Source organism: Gossypium hirsutum, chromosome A07 (genome assembly GCF_007990345.1).
Source record: "Gossypium hirsutum isolate 1008001.06 chromosome A07, Gossypium_hirsutum_v2.1, whole genome shotgun sequence".
Lineage (NCBI taxonomy): Eukaryota > Viridiplantae > Streptophyta > Magnoliopsida > Malvales > Malvaceae > Gossypium > Gossypium hirsutum.
Window position 1 is genome coordinate 30,136,867 of NC_053430.1, and position 21,153 is coordinate 30,158,019.

A 21,153-nucleotide genomic window follows, 5' to 3' on the forward strand; every position below is an offset into this window, starting at 1 on the left:
TTCATTTATTTGCAAATTATTTTCTATTGGCTAAACTATTTTCTATAAAACAAATATTAAAAATATTTTACAGGTAAACAAACCCACTCTAAATGAATATATTCATAAATGTAAGAACCGACAAAACATACAACCGCCTTATCTGATGAGTGTCGAAAAGTGATAGGCAAAACTTCCGGCCTATATTTTGGTCACACTCACAGCTAGGCTTTGTTTTTACTTACATTGAATTGAACCCAATTCTCCTGTCTTGGATTTAGTCAAATTTGCATGCCTTACCCGGCCGTACAATTCTGTCTTGCCATATTATGAATCCAAGGCTATATTCAAACGAATTGCTGTCTAATAAGATACAACTTCTTTGGTTTTGTTTGAAAGCTTTTATGCCATGAAAAATGATGTAGACTTTAACTTCAACCATATAAATCTCAAATTATACAAACACACACTTAAACTACATTGTTTGAGGAAAATAGATTTTGATTAAAAAAGTTTAATCATAAATTTCGTCATTGATATTTTTATGATCCTAATTGTAATTTTGAGTTTTTTTTGCCATCAATGTTTGTTCTTTTTTTTTAATCTATTTTTTCTAACAAATTTAATGAAAATATAGTTAAAAAAGTTAATGGGGTTGATGAGGAATTTAAAAAATAAATAAATAAATAATACATTATATTTAAAAAATCTCTTAATTTAAAGAAAATAGACGTAATTATCTAAAAAAATAATTTAGTAAAAAATTTCTTAGTAAACAAACATATGAAATATTGAAATTTTTTAAAAGAAAAGAAAATTTGAAACCTTGAATTTATTCATTACATTTGTTAGAAAAAACAAACTGAATAAAAAACAACAAAAAATTGATGGCTAAAAAAGGCTCAAAAATACAATTCGGGTCATTTTGACAACGTATAAATATTAGTGGCTAAATTTATCATTAAACTTAAAAAAAAAACCTAGTGGTATGCTTGGCACAGTAAAAGATTGAAAATATAATCAATTTTGAGTGTTGTTTTTTTTTATATGAAAGGAATGAAGATAAGGACAATAGGAAAGGTGGGTGTTGTTTTTTTTTTATATGAAAGGAATGAAGATAAGGAAAATAGGAAAGGTAATCATTTTCTATCTCCATGAATGAAAAAAAGAAGATGATAAAAAGTGATGGAGGAAATAAAGAGGAGAAGATGATGGAGCAAAAGAAGTCAATTTACCTATATAATCATGATTACTGTTGAGTAATATTTTTTCCTGTATTATTCATGAGAGTATTCGAGTATTTATATATGTTGTTACAGATTATACTACAGTTTATGATAAGACCTCACTACTAGGGCCCCACTATTTTGTCTTGACCCTACTATCTCTAGTACTGATATTTTCTGTCCATACTATTGACATTTTCTGCGGATTCTAGGCCTACTAAACATGTGTTTACGGAGCACGCGGTCTTTTCTGTTTTTGGGACCAACATTCTAAGTGGGCTCCGTACCCACTGGACATATGTCTAGATGACTGCACGCTCCTCAGATATATGCGAACTGAGACTATGACGAGTTGAATCTACGAGCTTGTCCTTTTTGCAAGCTCTTTAAGTATATGCGAACTCATATTGCTGTCCTCTCACGGTTAGTCTTGCACCTAATCTTCTAGTGGGACCTATTTCGATCGTAGATTGGTGATTTGAATCACTCGAGTTGATGATCACTAATGTATAACAGTTACCTTACTTTAGTGTATATAAAAGATTAAATTTGCATAAAAGAATGATAAAAGTGAGATAGAGTAGCACATATAATGCTACTTTTAACTGAAACTTTCCCCAATTTTAATGAAAATTTATTTTAAACGTTAATTAGTTTTCTTATGCTAAATACAAAGTTTGAAACGGCAAAATATCATTACATTACTTCCACCCTCTTTACATATTTCGACCGTTTTTTTTTTTTTTGTTCATCTTAATAGTTTATGCTTCTTCGTGCACTTTAAACACTTGTCGTCATAATTTTGATGGTATTCTTGATTGAATTTCTCAATATAGATCAACTTGCTTTCCTTCCATAATTCTTTTCACTCTAAATGTTGTAGGATGAGATTTCAAGATAATCATTAAAATAAAATAGATAATAAAAAAAACTTTCAAAAATAATTTGTAATAAATCCTTTCGTAAGTTTATTTCAATTATTTAATTTTTTTTACTTAATGGAACGTCTTGATCGATAGATAAACAAAAAAAATTAATATTATTAAAAATTAATTATGAAAAGTATTCATGCGAGATATCGAACCATTAACCAGGTTAGATTCCGCAAGCACGAAGACATAATTAATATTTCTAACAATATTAACACTTCTCCTATAAAATTATAAGTTATACACTCCATGAATTCAGGTGGACTCTCCTCATAATATTGGAGATAAAACCCTCAAGTGAGATAATACCTTCGGAACAATCATCAGAGAAACATTGGTGTGAAGACTACCAACAGCGTTTGAAACTCCCTAACGGTAGGAACTCCAGCAAACAACGGATGCCGGGAAAGGAAAAGGCAACAGCTGAGAAATGAAAGGGAAGATCATCCAAAGCATAAACAACAGCCATTATAACGTCAATAGTTGTTAATCGAAATTTAAATTATATGCTTTGATGTGTGTCGTGTTTTACATTTAGATTTGATAATAAGCTTGAATGAACTCATTAATTGCTTAAAAAACCAGACATATGTTTGGATAAATGAACTGACTATTTTTAATTGTTGCAATGCAAAACGTGCCACACGTGTATGTTACCCACACGTGTCGGTTAACCCATGCACTGTACAACTGAGATTTCTGTTTTTAAAATTTGGTTAGATTTTACGATCTGATTTGGTTTTAATTTTGAAAAACATGGACACAATAACTTTTGAAATAAAATTAGATAAAAATTATAATTTAAGTAGGAAGATAAAAAAAAGAGTAAAATTTTAAGAAAATCAGAAGATGTAATCAATTTAATGTAAATATTAAAAGAAATCAAATCAGATTTTTTTTAATTAAAATTTTTAATATGGGTTTGTTTTTATATAAAATAATGATTAAAAGAGTGAAAAAGGCAAATGGCTGTAATGAGGAGGAGCAGTAGAAATAGTCGTAGGGGCAGGAGGGGGCAGCCCAGCAAAGGCAAGGCAACACAGCTCGCGTCTCTAAAACCTCGAGAATCGGGCCACAGTCCATCCGTTTTCACATCTCTCGAGATTTTCTTTTTTCCTACTTTTTGTACTTTAACGACCTTTCATTTTGTGTATTTTTTTAATTTTTATTTTAAAAGCACACTACTCTCGGTTGTCTCCATTGAAAAAAGCCAAGGATGGAACTGGAAATCCCCATGGTGGGAGTCGAAGGTGTCAAGCTGCTGTTGCTGAGATATGATTAAGCGTTATCTTGGGTTTGGCGGACTTTTCATCAAAAACCCCAGGTGCCATGCCAAACCCCTTTTCCCATCACTTTTTTTTTTTAATAAAAGCCGAAGAGAAAAAACGATACTTATCTTGTTTATCTATTCTTTCATAGTGTTCTTTTTTTTTTATTGACTACTTATGTATCCTCTCAATTGCTTTATTTCACTTTGCACTGATCTGTTTGTTAATGACTGTTTTTAGATTTGATTGTATTATCTTATGGTATTAAGGTTTTAATTGGGATCTGGGCTTTTGGGTATATTAATTTTATAATAGTTTTATAACGATTTTCTATATATATAGTTTTCTGTTTTTGGATTATAATGTTCTGTGTCCCATTTATACTTGTAGGGAATTTAGAACATTGCTTAGGGTTTTTGTGAGAAGACTATTTTTTTTGGTGGGAGGGTGAGTTTTTCATGGGTTGAATTGGTGACTTAATGATGGGGAGTTTAAGTGAAGAAGAAGATCAATTTTTTGACACCCGTGAGGACATCACCTCTGTATCTGATCTGGGATCCGATTGCCCCGACAACTCTGATTCCGAGCTTGTTGCATCCACTAATTCTATGCCTGCTAATTTTGGATTTGAAGTTTGGATTAAAAACCTCAGTAGCATTCGTGAACGGCGTAGTAAATTTCTAAAATGGATGGATTTAAATGTAGATCAGACTGCTAGGGAAAGCCCCTCGAACATGTGTTGCGATGAAATTGAAGTGGAGACTGATAGAATTATGGAGGAGAGTGGAGCGGTCTTAGGATCATCAACTTTTGATGATGATTTTTCATCAAGTCAGTCTTCCATGTCTTGTTGGTCAAACGATGTCAGGGAGTTGTTAGATGGGGCGTTTGATGATAATTTTGTCTGTAAGATTAAGAATTTGGATGATGGGACAGAGTTCATTGTGGATGAACTTAGTCAGGATGGTATGTTGAAGGGATTGCGGGAAGTTGGTTCCAATAATTTGCTTACCATTGACGAGTTTGAAAGGAAGCTTGGCTTATCCCCTCTAATTCAACAAGCTATGCGCCGGGAAGTCAAAGAAGTTTCTGATTTAGGGCCACAAAGAAAGCAGGGTAAAAGAGGATGGCTTAGGCAATTAGGTGCTGTTGCTTGCATTGTTGATAGGCAGGTTGAAGCTGCTCGTATGATATCCAGTGATTGTTGTCCAAATGCTGAGGCTAGGATTCAAATGGTTCGAGTTAGATCTTACAAGAAGCGGTCGAAGGAGTTCTCAGCTCTTTATATGAGACAAGATATCCAAGCCCATAAGGGGGCAATCTCAACTATGAAATTTAGCCCTGATGGTCAGTATCTAGCAAGTGCGGGTGAAGATGGTGTTGTGCGTGTGTGGCAAATTGTGGAGTCTGAAAGATCAGGGAATTCTGACATTCATGATGCCAATCCTTCATATGTCTACTTCCAAGTAAATAGCTTTTCTGAGTTAGTTCCTCTTCATGCAAACAAAGAGAAAAAAGAAAGATTGACAAGTCTGAAGAAAAAATCGGATTCAATCTGTGTCATTTTTCCTCAGAAAGTTTTTCAACTTTTGGATAAACCTATCCATGAGTTCCGTGGGCATTGTGGTGAGGTCCTGGACCTCTCATGGTCAAAGAATAAGGTTACTATTTTCTTTGAAGTTTGAAACAACTTGCTATTATTTGCTATCATGATTTCTGATTTGTAATTGAGGTTTATGTATTGCAGCATATTCTATCATCCTCTGTTGATAAGACAGTACGATTGTGGCAAGTTGGATATGAAGAATGCCTAAAAGTATTTTCTCACAATAATTATGGTAATGAATTTCAATCCATGCTTATTATCACCTTAATTTTGTTATAGAAATGCTTGACTTTTATTATACCTTATTTCTTTTTTATAGAAATGTCTATTAAGGTGAGCAAACCTTTGGGATTTTGATTTGCGACATTGTAATTGTTATATAATCTTATTGCTTTGTGGTACAGTAACATGCGTTCAGTTTAATCCAGTGGATGATGATTACTTCATAAGTGGTTCCTTAGATGGGAAAGTGCGTATCTGGGCAATTCCTGGTCGTCAAGTTGTTGATTGGACTGACATGACAGATATTGTTACAGCTGTGTGTTACCGTCCCAATGGAAAGGTTTGATGAAGCTTTTCTTAACCATTTTATTTAGCAATCAGGTTCTAGGATTTTCAATTCATTATTTTTTATTTTTTCTCACGACAGGGTGCAGTTGTTGGCTCAATGAATGGCAATTGCCACTTTTATGATGCATCAGGTTTTTCTTTGTTTTGCTGGTCCTTTTTTTTTTTTTCCTCTTGAAGAGTTGTTTATATTTTTCAACATCTTGTTCATGCTATTCTAGGATCTGGCAACTTTTACTCTTTGATTAGCAGTTGATTGGACTGTCATATTCTTCTTAAATTTGACTATTTTCAATACATTGAAATGTGAGGATATAAATAAAAAATATTGCCTGCCTGTAAGAACTTGAAAACTTTGATGTGTATCCTTTCGGGTCATACAATCTATCTTTTCTAGAAACGTTACAAGTTTAGATGGCCCACTGAGACTTGAGAAGGAAGGAAGGAAAAAAAAATTTGCCCTTTCTTAATGGAACGTAGTTTTACTTTTGATGAATGAAATAACCCTCTGCTAAAAATGAATCACAATATTTGTTAATTTATAAAATGTATTTTACTTTTGCAACTTGAAGGGCAATCTCGGAGGACTTACCTTGTCAAATTCCTTTTCTGGCTTTTCAGATGAACCTTATTCTTTCATGTTTGCGGTTTGAAATTTATATGATCTGAACATAATTTTTCTTATGATTAGTAACATGGTAGTTTCAAGAGGTCATTTTGATTATTTATGTCGAAACTTCAAATTTTCTGTACCAAACCTTCAATAGATGTCTTTCTGAAGGTTAACTTGTTTTGAGAATACTTGTTTTGAGAGTACTAACTGATCTGTTTATGTTAACCAGATAACTGTCTGCAACTTAATGCTCGAATATGCATACAGAGTAAGAAGAAGCCACCATGCAGTAGAATAACTGGACTTCAGGTATTGACTGCTACCATCTGTTGATCCTTATTCTCCTTTTTTTGTAAAATATCTATGCCCTCAAGCAAGCTTCCAATCATTCAAAAGTTAACAGAGGAATTATTTTGTAGTTTTCTCCTGGGGACCCTGATATATTGATGGTCAGTTCTGCTGATTCACAAGTTCGAGTCCTCAATGGTATTGACATGGTATGCAAATTTCGAGGTAGGTAGTTGTTTTTGCCTGATTTAATTGTATGTTAGATCCAAAGTTGGTTGCCAATTTGGTAGTTTCATGAAGAAAAAAGAATGGATGATGTGGAAAAAAAAATGAAACTAGAGTTCTATTTTCCGGTCATCCCAAATTGAGGAAATTTGTTAGGTGAAATTTGGATGTTTTGGATCGCTTTGTAACTTGCCTTGGTAACAACCTTTTGAAAAGGGTAGAATAAAAGCCTACTTCACTCACATTACACTTTACGGTTAATCTTAACACCATACAATATGCTTTAAACTCTAATCAAAGATGACTCTATTATCACTCTTGAGTTGTCTTCTCTATATACAGGTCTGCACAATGCAGGGAGCCAAATATCTGCAGTATTCACCTCAGATGGAATGCGGATTGTTTCAGCAAGTGAGGATTCTAATGTCTATGTGTGGAACTATATTAACCAGGATGGGCCAGTGTCCCACTCAAAGAAGAATCGGTCTTGTGAACGTTTTTTCTCAAATAATGCATCAGTTGCGATACCTTGGTGTGGGATAACATGTAGAAACTCTATTTTCCCAAATATGTCAGGAACTTCACCATCACCCAAAGATTTATCTAGTAGATGGTGTAATGAGAATACTGGGGTGTTGCAATCTGAGTTGGGTGATAGCTCTCAACACAAATTCCCCTTCTCTTCTTCTGAACGTTTCTCGCTGGGCCATGGATTTTTTTCCGAGTCATTGCTCAAGGGTACTGCAACCTGGCCAGAGGAAAAGCTCCCGCATCCAGACTCCTTTGTTGTATCTTCTGCAATGTGTAAATCTCAGTACAAGTTGCTGAAGACATCTTGCCAGAGTGCTCTTGGTTCTTCTCATGCATGGGGCCGTGTAATTGTAACAGGTGGATATGATGGACGAATCAGATCATTCCAAAATTATGGATTACCTGTCCACCGTTAACTTATGGAGATGACTTTGAAGTTTTTCTGTTTGATTTTGACAAAGAATTACGTCACTCATATTGCAGCTTTTCTCGTCCGGATCCGGGTTAAAATGATTGGCGCTTGGTTGATTTCCCATTTGCGGACGATGGGTTGGGTTACATCCACGGTGATATCAGGATCTGGTGTTGAGCACTGTATCCGATGTCAAGGCAATATTTGGTTAGCAGCCCAACCAAAGTTGACAGGTTTGTTACAGTGGACTCAAGTGAAAGTTATAGTCAACATTCTATTCCTGTACTTGAGCACAGCCGGATGTCAGGATATGGGCGGTTGAATTAAAATGGATCACGTATTCTTTGATTTGTTGAAGTGAAAATCCAATTGACAGGGTCATGCCAAGGAGTCCCATTTCAAGTATTGTATATTGAGATTGTTTTGGTGGGGTCATTTCCGGAGGAGAAAAGTGAAACTGGTGGACAGGAGTTACTTCTGAACAGAACTAGTGGGACTTGGGTGAATAATTGAAGGGCCGTGGTGGTGCATTAACAGAAATTTGGACCATTCTGGCGGCTGCTTTGCATTGTCTCTAAGTGGTAGGGGTCATTATCAAATTGAGTGGTTGGTAAAGTTGTTGCAGTGCCATGACATGGTGGACTTGGTTTAAACAAATGGGTTGTTATGGTGCATGGTAAATCTTATTCATATAAGCTTTGTATTTAAAATTTTTTGTTACCCAATTTGCAAGGGTTGATCATAGGGCATTGAGAGGATCTGATGTAGCATTGAAAGTGTAGTATACCTTTAGTGAAAGAAAAGAAAATAACTGAGTTAAATTTGAACGAGAAATCTACTTTCGACCTTGTTATCCAGTTAAGAAATGATTTTTTTTTTGTCCAAGAACCATGTAATTTGTTACACCAATCAGAATTATATATATAAAAGTCCTATAATAGAAATATTTAATTTAAAATATATATTTAATATTTTGATATATAAAAAAATTCCGTATTGAAATAAACATGTTATATTAAAACATTAATATTTTATATATCAAAATATATTTTTAATTATTAGTTGAAGAAGCCATATTCTATCAAAACAGAAAAAGAAACACTTTAAATAATCATGTTTTATTTCCAAGTATCATTTAAAATGTTTTTAAATAAATTACACTTTTAGTCATTTTATTTTTGAAAGTTTGTAGTTAAGTCATCTAACTTGAAAGTTATTAATATTTTATTTCAACACAATTGAAATTCTTGGGCATTTAAATTTAATAGTTTTGATAATTGAATTTATTTATCCTAAGAATATAATTATAATAAAGTAAAATTTAACATATGATTTTAATTTTGAAAAAAAAAATCATATTTTAATATAAAAATTAGTGACAGTTGATCCATTATAAAAATCATATGGATAACAGAGACCAAATATTAATACAATAAGTTTTGAAAAACATAAATATTGGAAACCAAATAATAAATTTTTAAAGTTTGGTATCTAAAATGAAACTTGTCAAAAAATTTAGGGGTGAAAACTATAATTTATATTCTTTTAATTTCAAACTTATAATAGCACATGAGGCGTGGTATGTTAGAAAAGGTGGCATGTCAAGTGATTTTTAGTATTAAAATTGATAATTTTAATAATTGAATGACCAAATCTAAATATGTTATGATTATTTTATAATGTATTCCTACTTCATACTTATAAAATAGTAATATTTCATAAGCAAACCTCATAAGTAATTAACGAAATTATTGCAAATATGAATAAATAATAATTTTTTATAATACAAAAGTGTATTTATATTTTAAAATTTTTAATATAATATTTAATAAGTTATTTCATCAAGTAAATATTTAAAATTTAACTTATATGCTTCTAAATGTTGAAACTTTTGTTAAATAAACTTATTAGTGAAAATTTGTGTAATGAATTACAATTATTCTACCAAATTAATTATAAATTAAATATTATAATATTTATATTTTAAATAATTCATTTAAAAAAGAATAAAATTATATTAATTTCTAGTCATTTTAAGCTTTAATTTTTTTCAATTTAAATTTAAATTTTCATAATAATGTTAAAGTCTATTTGAATTATATTTTATAAAAGTTATTAAACTAATATAATATATTATGGAATTAGTTTAAAAGGAAATCCCAGTAGGAAGTTTGGGTTAGCAGAATTTTTTTTTTTACCTGATTTGATGATTAGTGCTAAAAATATAATGATGAATCTTTTTATTGCTTCTAAATTCATTTTTCTTTTTCATTTCAAACTCTGAATCATCACAGTTGGAGGACATCCACGTTGAGGCTTTAAATTTGTGGTAGTCTAATTAATTTCTGTACCAATACTTGAATACAAATGTAGCGGTGATGGTGAAATTTTCATTAAACTTTTGTATTCTTTTTTAACAATATTTAAAATTTTAATATATTTTACTTTATAAATTTATTTAAGACATAATGTCTCAATGTGTTAAACTAGTTTTATTTGATAAATTGTTTTGATATAAACAAATAAAAATGTTTTTGGAATAAAGAAATTGTAAAGCTCTAAACATAAAAATCATTTCAAAACTTCCAAACATCTTGTAACAGTTTATTTTTAGTTTGCTTCTTTGTTATCTCTTTGAGATGATCTGTGTCTTAAGGTTTGGGTAGAATTGAGTTTGTAAGGTTAAATATTATCCTCAAAGGTTTTTCAAATTAGTGAATTTGGGAAAATCCTTAGTTGTGGAAAGCTAAGGTAGTGGAGTAGGTAATTCGGGCCAAACCACCTTAAATTCTTGTGTCAAATTTTTCTATCCTTATTCTTTAGCATCCATAATTTTTTTTAAAAAAAAAAATCAATTCACCCCCTCTTGGCAATTTTAGTTTGATTATTTGAGTTAACAGTTGGTATCTGAGCTAGTCTCTATTTGTCAATTTTACAACTAAGAGAAGATCCTTGAGGTAGCTCAACTTTCAACCAATCAATCCACAAGAGATGATGTTTACATCCAGTTTAGTTTTTCTTGGAGAATCTCAATCTATCTCCAAGCCTTCTTACTTCTATAGTACTAACTATTCTTATTGGAAGACAAGAATGATGTTTTTCATACAAGCGAATGATTTTGTTGTATGGGACATCATCATGGACGATCCCTCCGTACCTCTCAAGCAAGAAGGAAAGCTCCTTATTCCAAAGAGCAAGAAATAATGAAATGAGGAAGATAAAATGAGTATTCAGTTGAATGCCAAGGCTATGCACACCTTATCTTGTGCACTTAGCCTAGAAGAATATAGTAGAGTATCATATTGTTCCAATGCCAAGGAGATATGAGATAAGCTTGAAGTCACACATAAAGGTACTAGCCAAGTAAAGAAGTTTAAAGTTGGGATTCTTACTTATATAACCATTTGCCAATCCATGTAACCAACTATCATGACAATGAACCCTTTTATATATGTCCAATTTTCACCCGACGAACCACAGTGAAATAACATTGGATACACGAGAACAGTGCTCACATAAGATGTGGAATGGGCCTACTCACACGATTTGTGGGTTAGGATGATAGTCTACACGATGTTGCTCGCACGAGTTATGAAGAATCCGTAACAAATGTAGGATTTTAGCCATCGGTAGGTCTGTAATACCCCCTACCTGTATTCATTGCCGGAATAGGGTACGAGGTATTACCGAAGTTTACGAATTAATTTTTTTTTAGGAAAACTCAATATAATCCCTTTACAGATATCTAACCTTCCCTGCAATATTATATCGAGACCAATCCAAATCAACCAATCCAATTCAACATATTTTCAAGATAGATTCATGCTTTTTTATAAGATAACCTCATCACATAACAAAACCAAGATTTGTTAGCCATACCATTGGTTGACCTTACATTCATTTCATAGAATCATTTACTTTATTAGCTTATACATGCCATTAATCTCCAAAATAAAGTTTCTTTATATACCGAAGTATTGAGGTTGATAGTGTGATGTGTCTCCGACCAAATCCGATCTCCGAGCTCTTAACACTACAAAATAGAGGAAAAGGAAACGGGGTAAGCACTTTGTGCTTAGTAAGCTCATGTAACAAGAATTATACTTACCTAATATTTTCAATACAATACAATAAACATTCCTATATGCATTCAATGCATTATTACCCTAATATGCACAAACTCAACATTCAAGTTAGTACAATAATTTCCATGTACCAATAATATATACCATGATTGATGTACTCATCAATACCATGATTTTCATTCCCTTATTATTTTCCATATTTATCCCGTTGAATTTATCGGGATTTCGATGGATTTTCAGAGGAAAACTTTTAGTGTACAATTCCGGGTCCGTCAATTCATATTCATGTGCGCACATTTCCATTTCAGAGAGCACACTCCCGCGAACCTCAACCTTGCAGCGGGATTACCAGTCTAGGCTAAATCCCCTGCAACGACAATTACTCTAATGAGCTTGGATCTGAATTACTAGTCCACGCTAAATTCAGACCCTAATTCGAATTACCCGTTCGGGCTAAATCCATTTTACACATATTCTTCGGGAGGGCTATATCAGGATAGGATCACCTGTCCGGGCTATATCCTTTTTACTGTCAATTCCTTTTCAGAGATCCATCGAAATTTTCCTTTCATTCAACCGGGATTTCTTCCCATTTTTATCAAATATATCAATGTTTTATCAATTTTCATACAATGAACATTCAAATCATATTCATATCAAAAACATGCATTTCAAGCATTTAAGAATATAATTCAAGTTACACGAACTTACCTTGATACTTGTTCGTGTACAAAAATCTACTAATCCTGAACTTTTTCCTTTCCTCGATCTAGCTTCGTATTTGAATATTCTGGATCTAAATAAATAAATTTAATTATCAATTTAATACATTTCATGTTCATATGCAACGTTCTCTATAATTCAACTATTATTTATAGTTCATTCAAAGTTGTCTACTTGAGTCATATTCACTAAATTATTTTTATCTTGAGCTACAGAACTCAAAATTATGATCCGATAATTTTCCCTGAAACTAGACTCATATATCGTTTTACCATAAAATTTTCAGAATTTTTGGTTTAGCCAATAAGTACAGTTTATTCTTTAAAATCACCCCTGTTCTGCTGTCTGACAGTTCTGACCCTTCTTCACTAAAAATTAATTATCTCTTCATACAGAATTCAAATGATGTTCTCATTTATTTCTATTAAAAATAGACTCATTTAGGATTCTATAAATATAAATTTAAGCTCCTAATTATTTTTATTCAATTTTTTTTATAATTTTTCAAAGTCAGAACAGGGGAGCCCGAATTCATTCTGACCTTGTCTCACAAAATTTACAAATCCATTGCTTATACTATTTCTTCTATGAGAAACTAGACTCAATAAGCTTTAATTCCATATTTTTTTCATCTTCTAATTCGATTTCTACAATTTATAGTGATTTTTCAAAGTTAGTCTACTGCTGCTGTCCAAACTGTTTTTGTGCAAGCTGTTTATTACCATTTTTCCACTAAGCTTTTAATAAATGATAATTTCGTCCCTACTCAATTAGCCTCTCAATTGAACTTATTTTTCTCAATTAATATTTTATTCTATCACCTTAAACTATTTTACAACCTTTAGGATTCATAATTTCAGCAATAGACTTGAATTCCAAGCATTTTCACAATTAGGTCCTAAAAATCAATTTCTATTGAAATTACCTAATAAAATCATCTCATAAACAAATTAAAGCTTTAATTTCTTTCTATTTCATCATAAAACTACAGAACTCAATCATGGTGACTTGCAATTTCATCCATGAAATCAAAAACTAATGAATTTAATAGTAGGACCTAGTTGCAAAAGTCTTAGAAACGCAAAAATTACAAGAAAAAGGCAAGGATTAACTCACTTGGTGCAAAAATTATGAAATACCAGCTTAGATAACCCTCCTATGGCGTTTTTAGCTGCTGGAATTGAAGAGAAATGAAGAGAAATCTAGATATTTCCTATTTAGTCCTAGTTTTATTTAGTTAATTTTACAATATTCCAATTTTACCCTTAATTTATCAATTTTTCTGCTGATTTCATACCCTTGCCGTCCATCCCAAATAACTTTTGGGTCTAATTGCTTTTTAAATCCTTTCTCATTAGACTTTTAAGCTATTTAATCATTCTAGCAACTTTTACACCTATTACAATTTAGTCCTTTTCATTTAATTGACTACCCAAACATTAAAATTTCCTAACGAAATTTTAATACCACATTACTAACATTTCATAAATATTTATAAAATTATTTTTGACTCGGTTTTATGAGATAGAGGTCTCGATACCTTGTTTTTACCCAATTTCTTCAATAATTTCTTTTTCTAACTAACCACTAAATTGGTAAAATTTTTCTATCAATATTTTCATACGATTTTCCTATCATATCAATTTTCATACAAAAATATTGAAATAAATTTCTCTTTAAATCGGATTTGTGGTTACGAAACCACAGTTCCGATAACCTTGAATTTAGGCCATTACAAGGTTACCCAAGACCAACACCCAAAACGGTAATAGCACCAATGACATGTCATTTGTATTCTAGGCATTCATTAAGTTCATACAAGCCTTGTTTCATATTCAACCATATAACTTTCTGTTTTCAAATACATACCAAAAATATGATATTAATACATTTTAATCCATCCAAAGCTTTAATATTACTACACAAATAAATTCAATCGCATACATACATATATGCATTATATCAAAAAAGTAACAATTTAGTTATTTTATACACAATACAAACTTACCTAACCAAAAACGGCAATAAACACAACACCGATGACTATTCCGCTATCTTTCCTTTTCCACAATTATTGTTCGATTGATTTGTTTCTTGATCTAAATAATGATTAAATTCAAACTATCAATATATATCACTTTATAATACTTATTAGATGCATATGAACCCTTTTAATTTTATTTTACAATTTTATCCTAAACTTTTATCTTTATGCAATTTAGTCCCTAAAACCAAAATTTACATATTTTCACAATTAAGCCTCGTACTTTTGAGTCGATTCATATACCATCCCTTAAAATCTCTATTTCGACTAAATTCATAGAAAATTTCATGCTAAATTCAACATTCTAACATTTTAGTCCCTAGACTAAAAACTATTCAAATTCATTTTACAAACTAGTTCTAATTCAACATCAAGGTTCAAGCTCCATCATTTAACATAAAAAAAACATTTAAAAATATCAATGGTAATTTTTCAAACTCTTAACAGTTTCACAAAATAGTCCCTGAGCTAGCTAGATTAAGCTACAACGATCTCAAAAACATAAAATTTACAAAAAAAAATAGGTAGAAAAATCACTTACATGTACAATTCTAAGCTAAGCCGAAAATCAAGCTTTGGCTATGGTGTTTTCTTCTCTAAAATTTTGGTGGAAAGCTAATGAAGATGATGATGTTATTTTCTTTTGTTTATGTTTTATTATTATTTATCTAATTATAACTTTACCCTTATTATTAACATAAAGTTTTAACCAAATAATAACCTTAACCGTCCATTAAAAATCTTTATGATCTAATTATCAATTAAATCCTCCCACTTAAACCATTTAAGCATTTTAACAAATAAAAATCAATATGGATTGACTTTTACAATTTTTTACAATTTAGTCATTTTTAACTAATTAACCAACCAAACATCAAAATTACTAAACCAAACTTTAATACAACACTACCATAGACTCGTAAATATTAAAAAAATAATATTTAGTGACTCACTAATCGAAATTGTGGTCCCGAAACCACTGCTTCTGATACTATTAAAAACAGATTGTTATAGGGTCATTACAGTCAACAATAATATCAAATACATTGACAAGTGTCAACTTCTTTTTAAAAGGTATGTGCAAATTATATTTTTCTTTATTTGAAGAATTAGTTTTATTCTTTCCAATGAAATAATTTTTTTATTAATTTAGGATTAATTATAAGAATAATAATACTTACATTTAAATATTTAATATTTTTCATGTGTTTTTGTGAGTCAAATTAAGGTGCACAACTTATACTATTAAATAATAAGAGTGAATACAAATTACAGAACTATGCTAGGTTTGAATCAAATAAGAGAATATTATGAAATAAATCTAAGTAGCACTAGACAATAGCATACGATCTATGATCTATTGTTTCATATATGATTTTGATTTATTGGCGATTAATGGGAGAAGAGTCGCTGTAAATTACACTTTTTAGATTATGATGTAGAAACAAAATCAAATCTCGAACAATATGTCATATCTAAAATTATAATTGAAAGATTTAATTCAAGGAAAATTTGTAACATTTATATTCCGTTGATTTATTTATTTTTATTCAATTATTTACTCTAAATTTAAATATGTTAAATGTATTTTTAGTGTATATAAAACTTATTTTGATTATATTCATTTTATGGTAGATAAATCTATTTAAGAATCCTTTGTAAAAAAAATTATTGAAGTCTAACCCGAATTAAATTCGACCCATAAACACTTTTAATTTTCTGTAAACCAGGCTTCAGTGTGAGTTTCATTGGAAAGGGTATGAAGAAGCGAAGTCAAATGGGTTGGTTTTTAAGTAATAAGATTTGGACGTAAATAGGATGAAGTCCTTGGACTTTGTTCCTTCAAATCTAAACAAACTTTGGGCCCAACTGCGATTCAAAAACAATATCTCACACCACGAGTTACTGTGTAAAACGGAAAAAGAAAAAGGGAATGGGAACAATAACAGCGCCGTGGAAGCAACTTCTTCTCAACGCTTTGGAATCTAATTCCCATCTCAAGCACTCTTCCTACTTTCAACTCGTTAGCCGCCTTTCTCCTTTTTCACTCTTCCCTTCTTTTTTTTTTATTTTCTTTTTTTGTTGACTTGTTGTTGCTACTTCTTACTGTTATAGGCCACGGTGGGATGCAACGGAAGACCCTCCAATCGCACCTTGGTTTTTAGGTACCCTTTTTCATTCGTTTCTGTGTAAAATGCTTCTCAAATTCCAAATTTCATTTGTTTGGTATTCAATGTGATTCGATTGAATTTACAGAGGATTTCAAGAGAGCAGCGACAAGTTCCATATCAACACCGATAACAGGACTCACAAGGTTCTTTAATTCACTTCCCCTCTTTCCGGATTCTTTCAATTCTGAAATGGGTACAATATTATTTGTTAATTTCGCAGATAGAAGAGCTAAAGCATTGCCCTTTTGCTGAGGTATTTTCTTTTTTGAGGGTATAGTATACCCATTATTTTCAATAACCTGTATTTTACTTAGGGTTTAATGTAAATCCTTTTTTATTTCTCCTTTTCATTGCAGATATGTTGGTACTTTACCGATTCATGGGAGCAGTTTCGAATCAGTGGAAGAGTTGATGTTATTGATGGATCCAATCCTGACAACTTCAAACTCCAGGTTAGGCAACAATCCACCAATATTTGACTCCATTATTATATGAACTTATATTGCTAATAAAATGACTCAGGACTCGTTTTAAGTACTTTTTGAAAAGAGTTTTTAATCTATGTAGAGTTATATATTCATTGTATACAATAAAATATAAGTTAATTTAAATAATATTTAAATTCATTAATCTTATGATATATAAAATATCAATTTTATTTAGCAACTAATAATAATTTAATAGATTAAAAGGATTAAGCATATTGTAACTTTGTTGATTATGGAAAAAAGAAATTGTGAAATAAATTAGGCTTTAAAGAATCATTTGTGCCTTAAGTTCAGATCCCATTATGTGTTCTAGATTTATTCTGAGCTATAGAAAACAACAAAATGGCAAACATTCTTCTGATATAATATTTATTACTTCGTAAAAAAGATAACTTTTTAGTCATTTCCCAACTGAATTAGTGTTTGGTTAACTCGTGAAACCTACTCCGTTAAGCACTTAATACATGCGTGCATACTGCAGCAAAGGGAGAAATCTTGGTTTGCTAGCTCTGTTAAATCAAGGCTACAATACTTGGGACCTAATCCTGGTCTGCCCCGCATAAGTGAGCACCAAAGTGAGGAGGAAGTTCGTTTAGATCCTTCAATTGGCCCGGTTGCTGCTTTTTGTCTGCTTGTTCTTGATCCTGATCAGGTTATCCCTCCTCCAAATATACAGTTTCTATGTGTCTCATCCACTTCTTCATTTTGATTACTTCTGTTTAAGATTTATATCATAATTTGCAGGTTGATTATTTGAATTTGAAGAATAATGAGAGAGTTAAGTTTGTATCTACACTTGATATGAATGGAGTGAAAAACTGGACATCAGAGAGAATCAACCCTTGATTTTGTTTTCAGTTTCTAAAGCCATGAGGTGGACACACAATGGCATATGGTTGATGTGGAATAACATATTATAATCTTTTATACATCAATTTTCGCTGGTTGTATGTATGTATTTTAGATTCCATAAATAAATATAGTTTCTTCTTGATCATGTAATAAGGCGCATGACTACAATTTACTCTATTGTTTGTTGTGTTGTGCTTTATTTTAGATTCAATAACAAATTTCAGACCATGTACGCATTGCACCGACCTTAGGGACCTCTTCACTTCCTCTTCCGACTCACACGCTGTCAAGTGCTTCCTCTACGCTCTCCAATTACCCAACTGATTCCCCCCTCCCCCTTTTTCTTTCACTGTGCTATGGCATTCCTAACTTCATTTCCCTTTTCCTAAACCAGCTAAATGGTAAACGTCAAAAACTACTTCTTGCATTGGATGGGACAGACAGCAATATTTTTCATCAATCGTTTTTATTTTACTTATAATATTAGCTGGTATTAGCTGGTATCAGGAGTTAACAATATCTAACTCACTTGAGCAAATATTAAAAAAATAAAAAATTTAGGCTTAAGAAGGGGTAGATAATCCTTTAGTTTTGAAAAAAAAAATCAATTAAACCTCTCAACAAAAAAAAGGCATTAAAGCACTTAAATTTCTAAATCGCATTAATTAAAATTCTTGATCGATATTTTTTTGTCTTTGACCATTATGGCATTAATGTGGCCTTTAATGGTTATTAAGTCCGCTATTTCATTGTTGACATTACGGTTGATGCAAAAATATAAAAATGGATAAATGATGTAAGAATTGAACGGATAATTAAATTAATCAAATCATCAATTTAACAATGGATAAATGAAATTATTTATAAAAATTCAAAGAAAATTACAAAAATGAAAGAAACACAAATTCTAGAATTTGGACACTCAATATGATCCAAAAATAAAATAAAAATAAAAATAAAAACCCAAAATAAATATTAAAATTGGTTTATCTTTCACTCTATTTTCAATAATGACATTGATTGTAGCAATCAGATGAATAATTCTTGAATCAATTAACTTAATCGATTAATCTAAATGGATTTTAAATAGATTAATTTGCATAAAATTTAAAATATAAAAAATCATGGAAATTTGTCAGACGAAGAGAAAAAAGTCATGGATACAGTACAAGTCACATTGAATGTACAAATACAAATTTTTAAAATTATATAATTAGTTTAATTTAGATTTAAAATATTATAATATTCCATATATTTCAATAATCTAAATTTAATGATGATGACCTAAAAAAAGCTAATTTAGAGAAAATGAAGGAGAATTAAGAAGTGTTCTTGGTATTTAGCTAAAATCAACTAGATTGCTTAGGAAATGGTTCATTGCTTCAACATGAATCCATGATGATCCTGTAACTTGTCGATGTCAAGCTACGGAACACGTACGTGTGTGAGTGAGAGATAATGTCAGCGGCCTCTCTGCTTCTAAATCGTGTGGTTATCGTTCACAAATTTCAAGTCGGGTTTTCGCTTCTGCTACGCTCATTTTGTGTCGCCTTCTGTTCAGCCTTCCTTCTTGTTTTCTCTCCAATGATAACAATAACCCCAAAACCCTTTCGTTGCTTTCCATGGACCTACAAGTTGGCACACGAGATTCCTGTAATAAAAAACAAACAGGCTGGCATCAAGCTAACCCCCCTATCAGTAGAACAACACTTGGCCTGGAACAAATATCTAGAAATTCTTTCATTAAAAAAAGATGCCACTGTAACCAAATACCGCAATTTGAATGCAAGAATATGGGCTATCAGATACTTTGCGGAGCTTCCTAGGACAATCACAACGTCCAAGTCTTACGCCAGTAAACATGCATGTAACTTACAGCTGCAGAGGATAAATTTTTGTAACCAACCTCTGTAACTCCTATGCAGGTCTAATATTTATTTAATTGATAAAGATATCACAGAAAGCAAGGAGAATCGACACTTGCTTTTCATTTCTATTCCTCTGGCAAGGCAGAAGAGAGGGAAAAATAATAATGGGAATAGGATGTGTGGGATTTCCCGTGAGGAAACGAGGCAAAGTTGAGTTTCCAAGAAGTAGGATCCTAAAGGAGAAGCGAGCAAAGCTGTACATTATCAAGCGTTGTGTGTTGATGCTGCTTTGTTGGCGAGACCCCAAGGATAAATAATACCTTTTTCTCTATCATTCACCCCACTTTTATCTAATCAATTAGACATAGATGAGTAAGGACAGTGTATAATGTCAAACGCAAAGCATTCTCAACTTAGCCTTTCTTTTGTAGCTATAGTATCAAAATGCTTTCTCTGCATAATTTTATATTTTTCAGACATCAGAATCAGAAGCATTTACAATTCCATCCTGAGGCCTTTGTTTGAGCTAAAAATCTCACAAGCAAAGTTTTTTAATGGAAGGACTGTGGTCGCCATTTTCTTGAACCAGTTCCTAGTCATTTCCGAAGCATGCATTAGTGTTTTTTTTTTGTCGTATGTTGTGAGGGAGGCCTCATTGGTTCAGCGGCAGGGACATATCATATGGATGCAATTTTTGACACCTAATATTCGACCATAAAGAATATGTAATGCATGGAAACTAAATTCTACCGTATTATAACTGAGTCCAGCATTAATAAACTCGTAGGACATCGTAGCAGTTAATTGCTTTTGGATAAAATAGGAAAGAACTGCTTATCCACCAAAAAAAAAAACGCTCCTACAGGATACACGATGAACAATGAATTGCAATCCATAACAATAGAATGCCAACAATGAAAAGTGGAAAGAACGCTTTCACCACTGTGTCTCAGCCCTTGGTTTTCAGTCAGCTCAAGTTATTTCTTTGTGTTAAAACCATAGAAACACAAAGCGCATCTAGTGTAGTGGTATCATAGTACCCTCCCACGGTACTGACCGGGGTTCGATTCCCCGGATGCGCATTAGTTTTTTTATTAGTCTTTTTTGCTCATTCAGGCGACGTTTGAGCGTTTGGTATGGGTGATAATTGGCATTCAATTTCAACTGTCATACTGCATTTTCAATCCATTAATAATTATATTTAAGGGCATCAATGATCAAACAAACAGCAGAGGAGAGGAAATTTATTTGGTTTGATGAGAAAGCTGTCCAGACAAT

General features: G+C 31.7%; 2 protein-coding genes and 1 non-coding gene across 5 annotated transcripts; all 3 read left to right on the top strand.

The window, feature by feature from the left end:
• The first annotated feature begins 3,098 nt into the window (after positions 1-3,098).
• Positions 3,099-8,478, top strand: LOC107952969 (WD repeat-containing protein 44). Of its 2 annotated transcripts, none has more exons than XM_016888180.2 (8): positions 3,099-3,458; positions 3,793-5,063; positions 5,150-5,240; positions 5,413-5,570; positions 5,658-5,709; positions 6,418-6,497; positions 6,608-6,701; positions 7,044-8,478. In XM_016888180.2, the coding sequence occupies exons 2-8, from the start codon at positions 3,882-3,884 to the stop codon at positions 7,646-7,648; spliced, it is 2,262 nt and encodes a 753-aa protein (XP_016743669.2). In that variant the 5' UTR covers positions 3,099-3,458; positions 3,793-3,881; the 3' UTR covers positions 7,649-8,478. The 2 variants fall into 2 exon arrangements, with proteins under 2 accessions (XP_016743669.2, XP_016743670.2); XM_016888181.2 differs by having other exon boundaries at positions 6,608-6,685.
• Positions 8,479-16,351: 7,873 nt separating this feature from the next.
• Positions 16,352-18,152, top strand: LOC107952967 (pyridoxine/pyridoxamine 5'-phosphate oxidase 2). Of its 2 annotated transcripts, XM_016888178.2 has the most exons (7): positions 16,352-16,519; positions 16,612-16,661; positions 16,753-16,810; positions 16,888-16,920; positions 17,024-17,119; positions 17,637-17,807; positions 17,900-18,152. In XM_016888178.2, the coding sequence occupies exons 1-7, from the start codon at positions 16,430-16,432 to the stop codon at positions 17,999-18,001; spliced, it is 600 nt and encodes a 199-aa protein (XP_016743667.1). In that variant the 5' UTR covers positions 16,352-16,429; the 3' UTR covers positions 18,002-18,152. The 2 variants fall into 2 exon arrangements, with proteins under 2 accessions (XP_016743667.1, XP_016743668.1); XM_016888179.2 differs by lacking the exon at positions 16,888-16,920 and having other exon boundaries at positions 16,364-16,519.
• A 2,734-nt stretch (positions 18,153-20,886) lies between these two features.
• TRNAG-CCC (transfer RNA glycine (anticodon CCC)) lies at positions 20,887-20,957 on the top strand. Its single transcript has one exon. It is a non-coding gene; the product is annotated as a tRNA-Gly (tRNA).
• Positions 20,958-21,153: the final 196 nt, after the last annotated feature.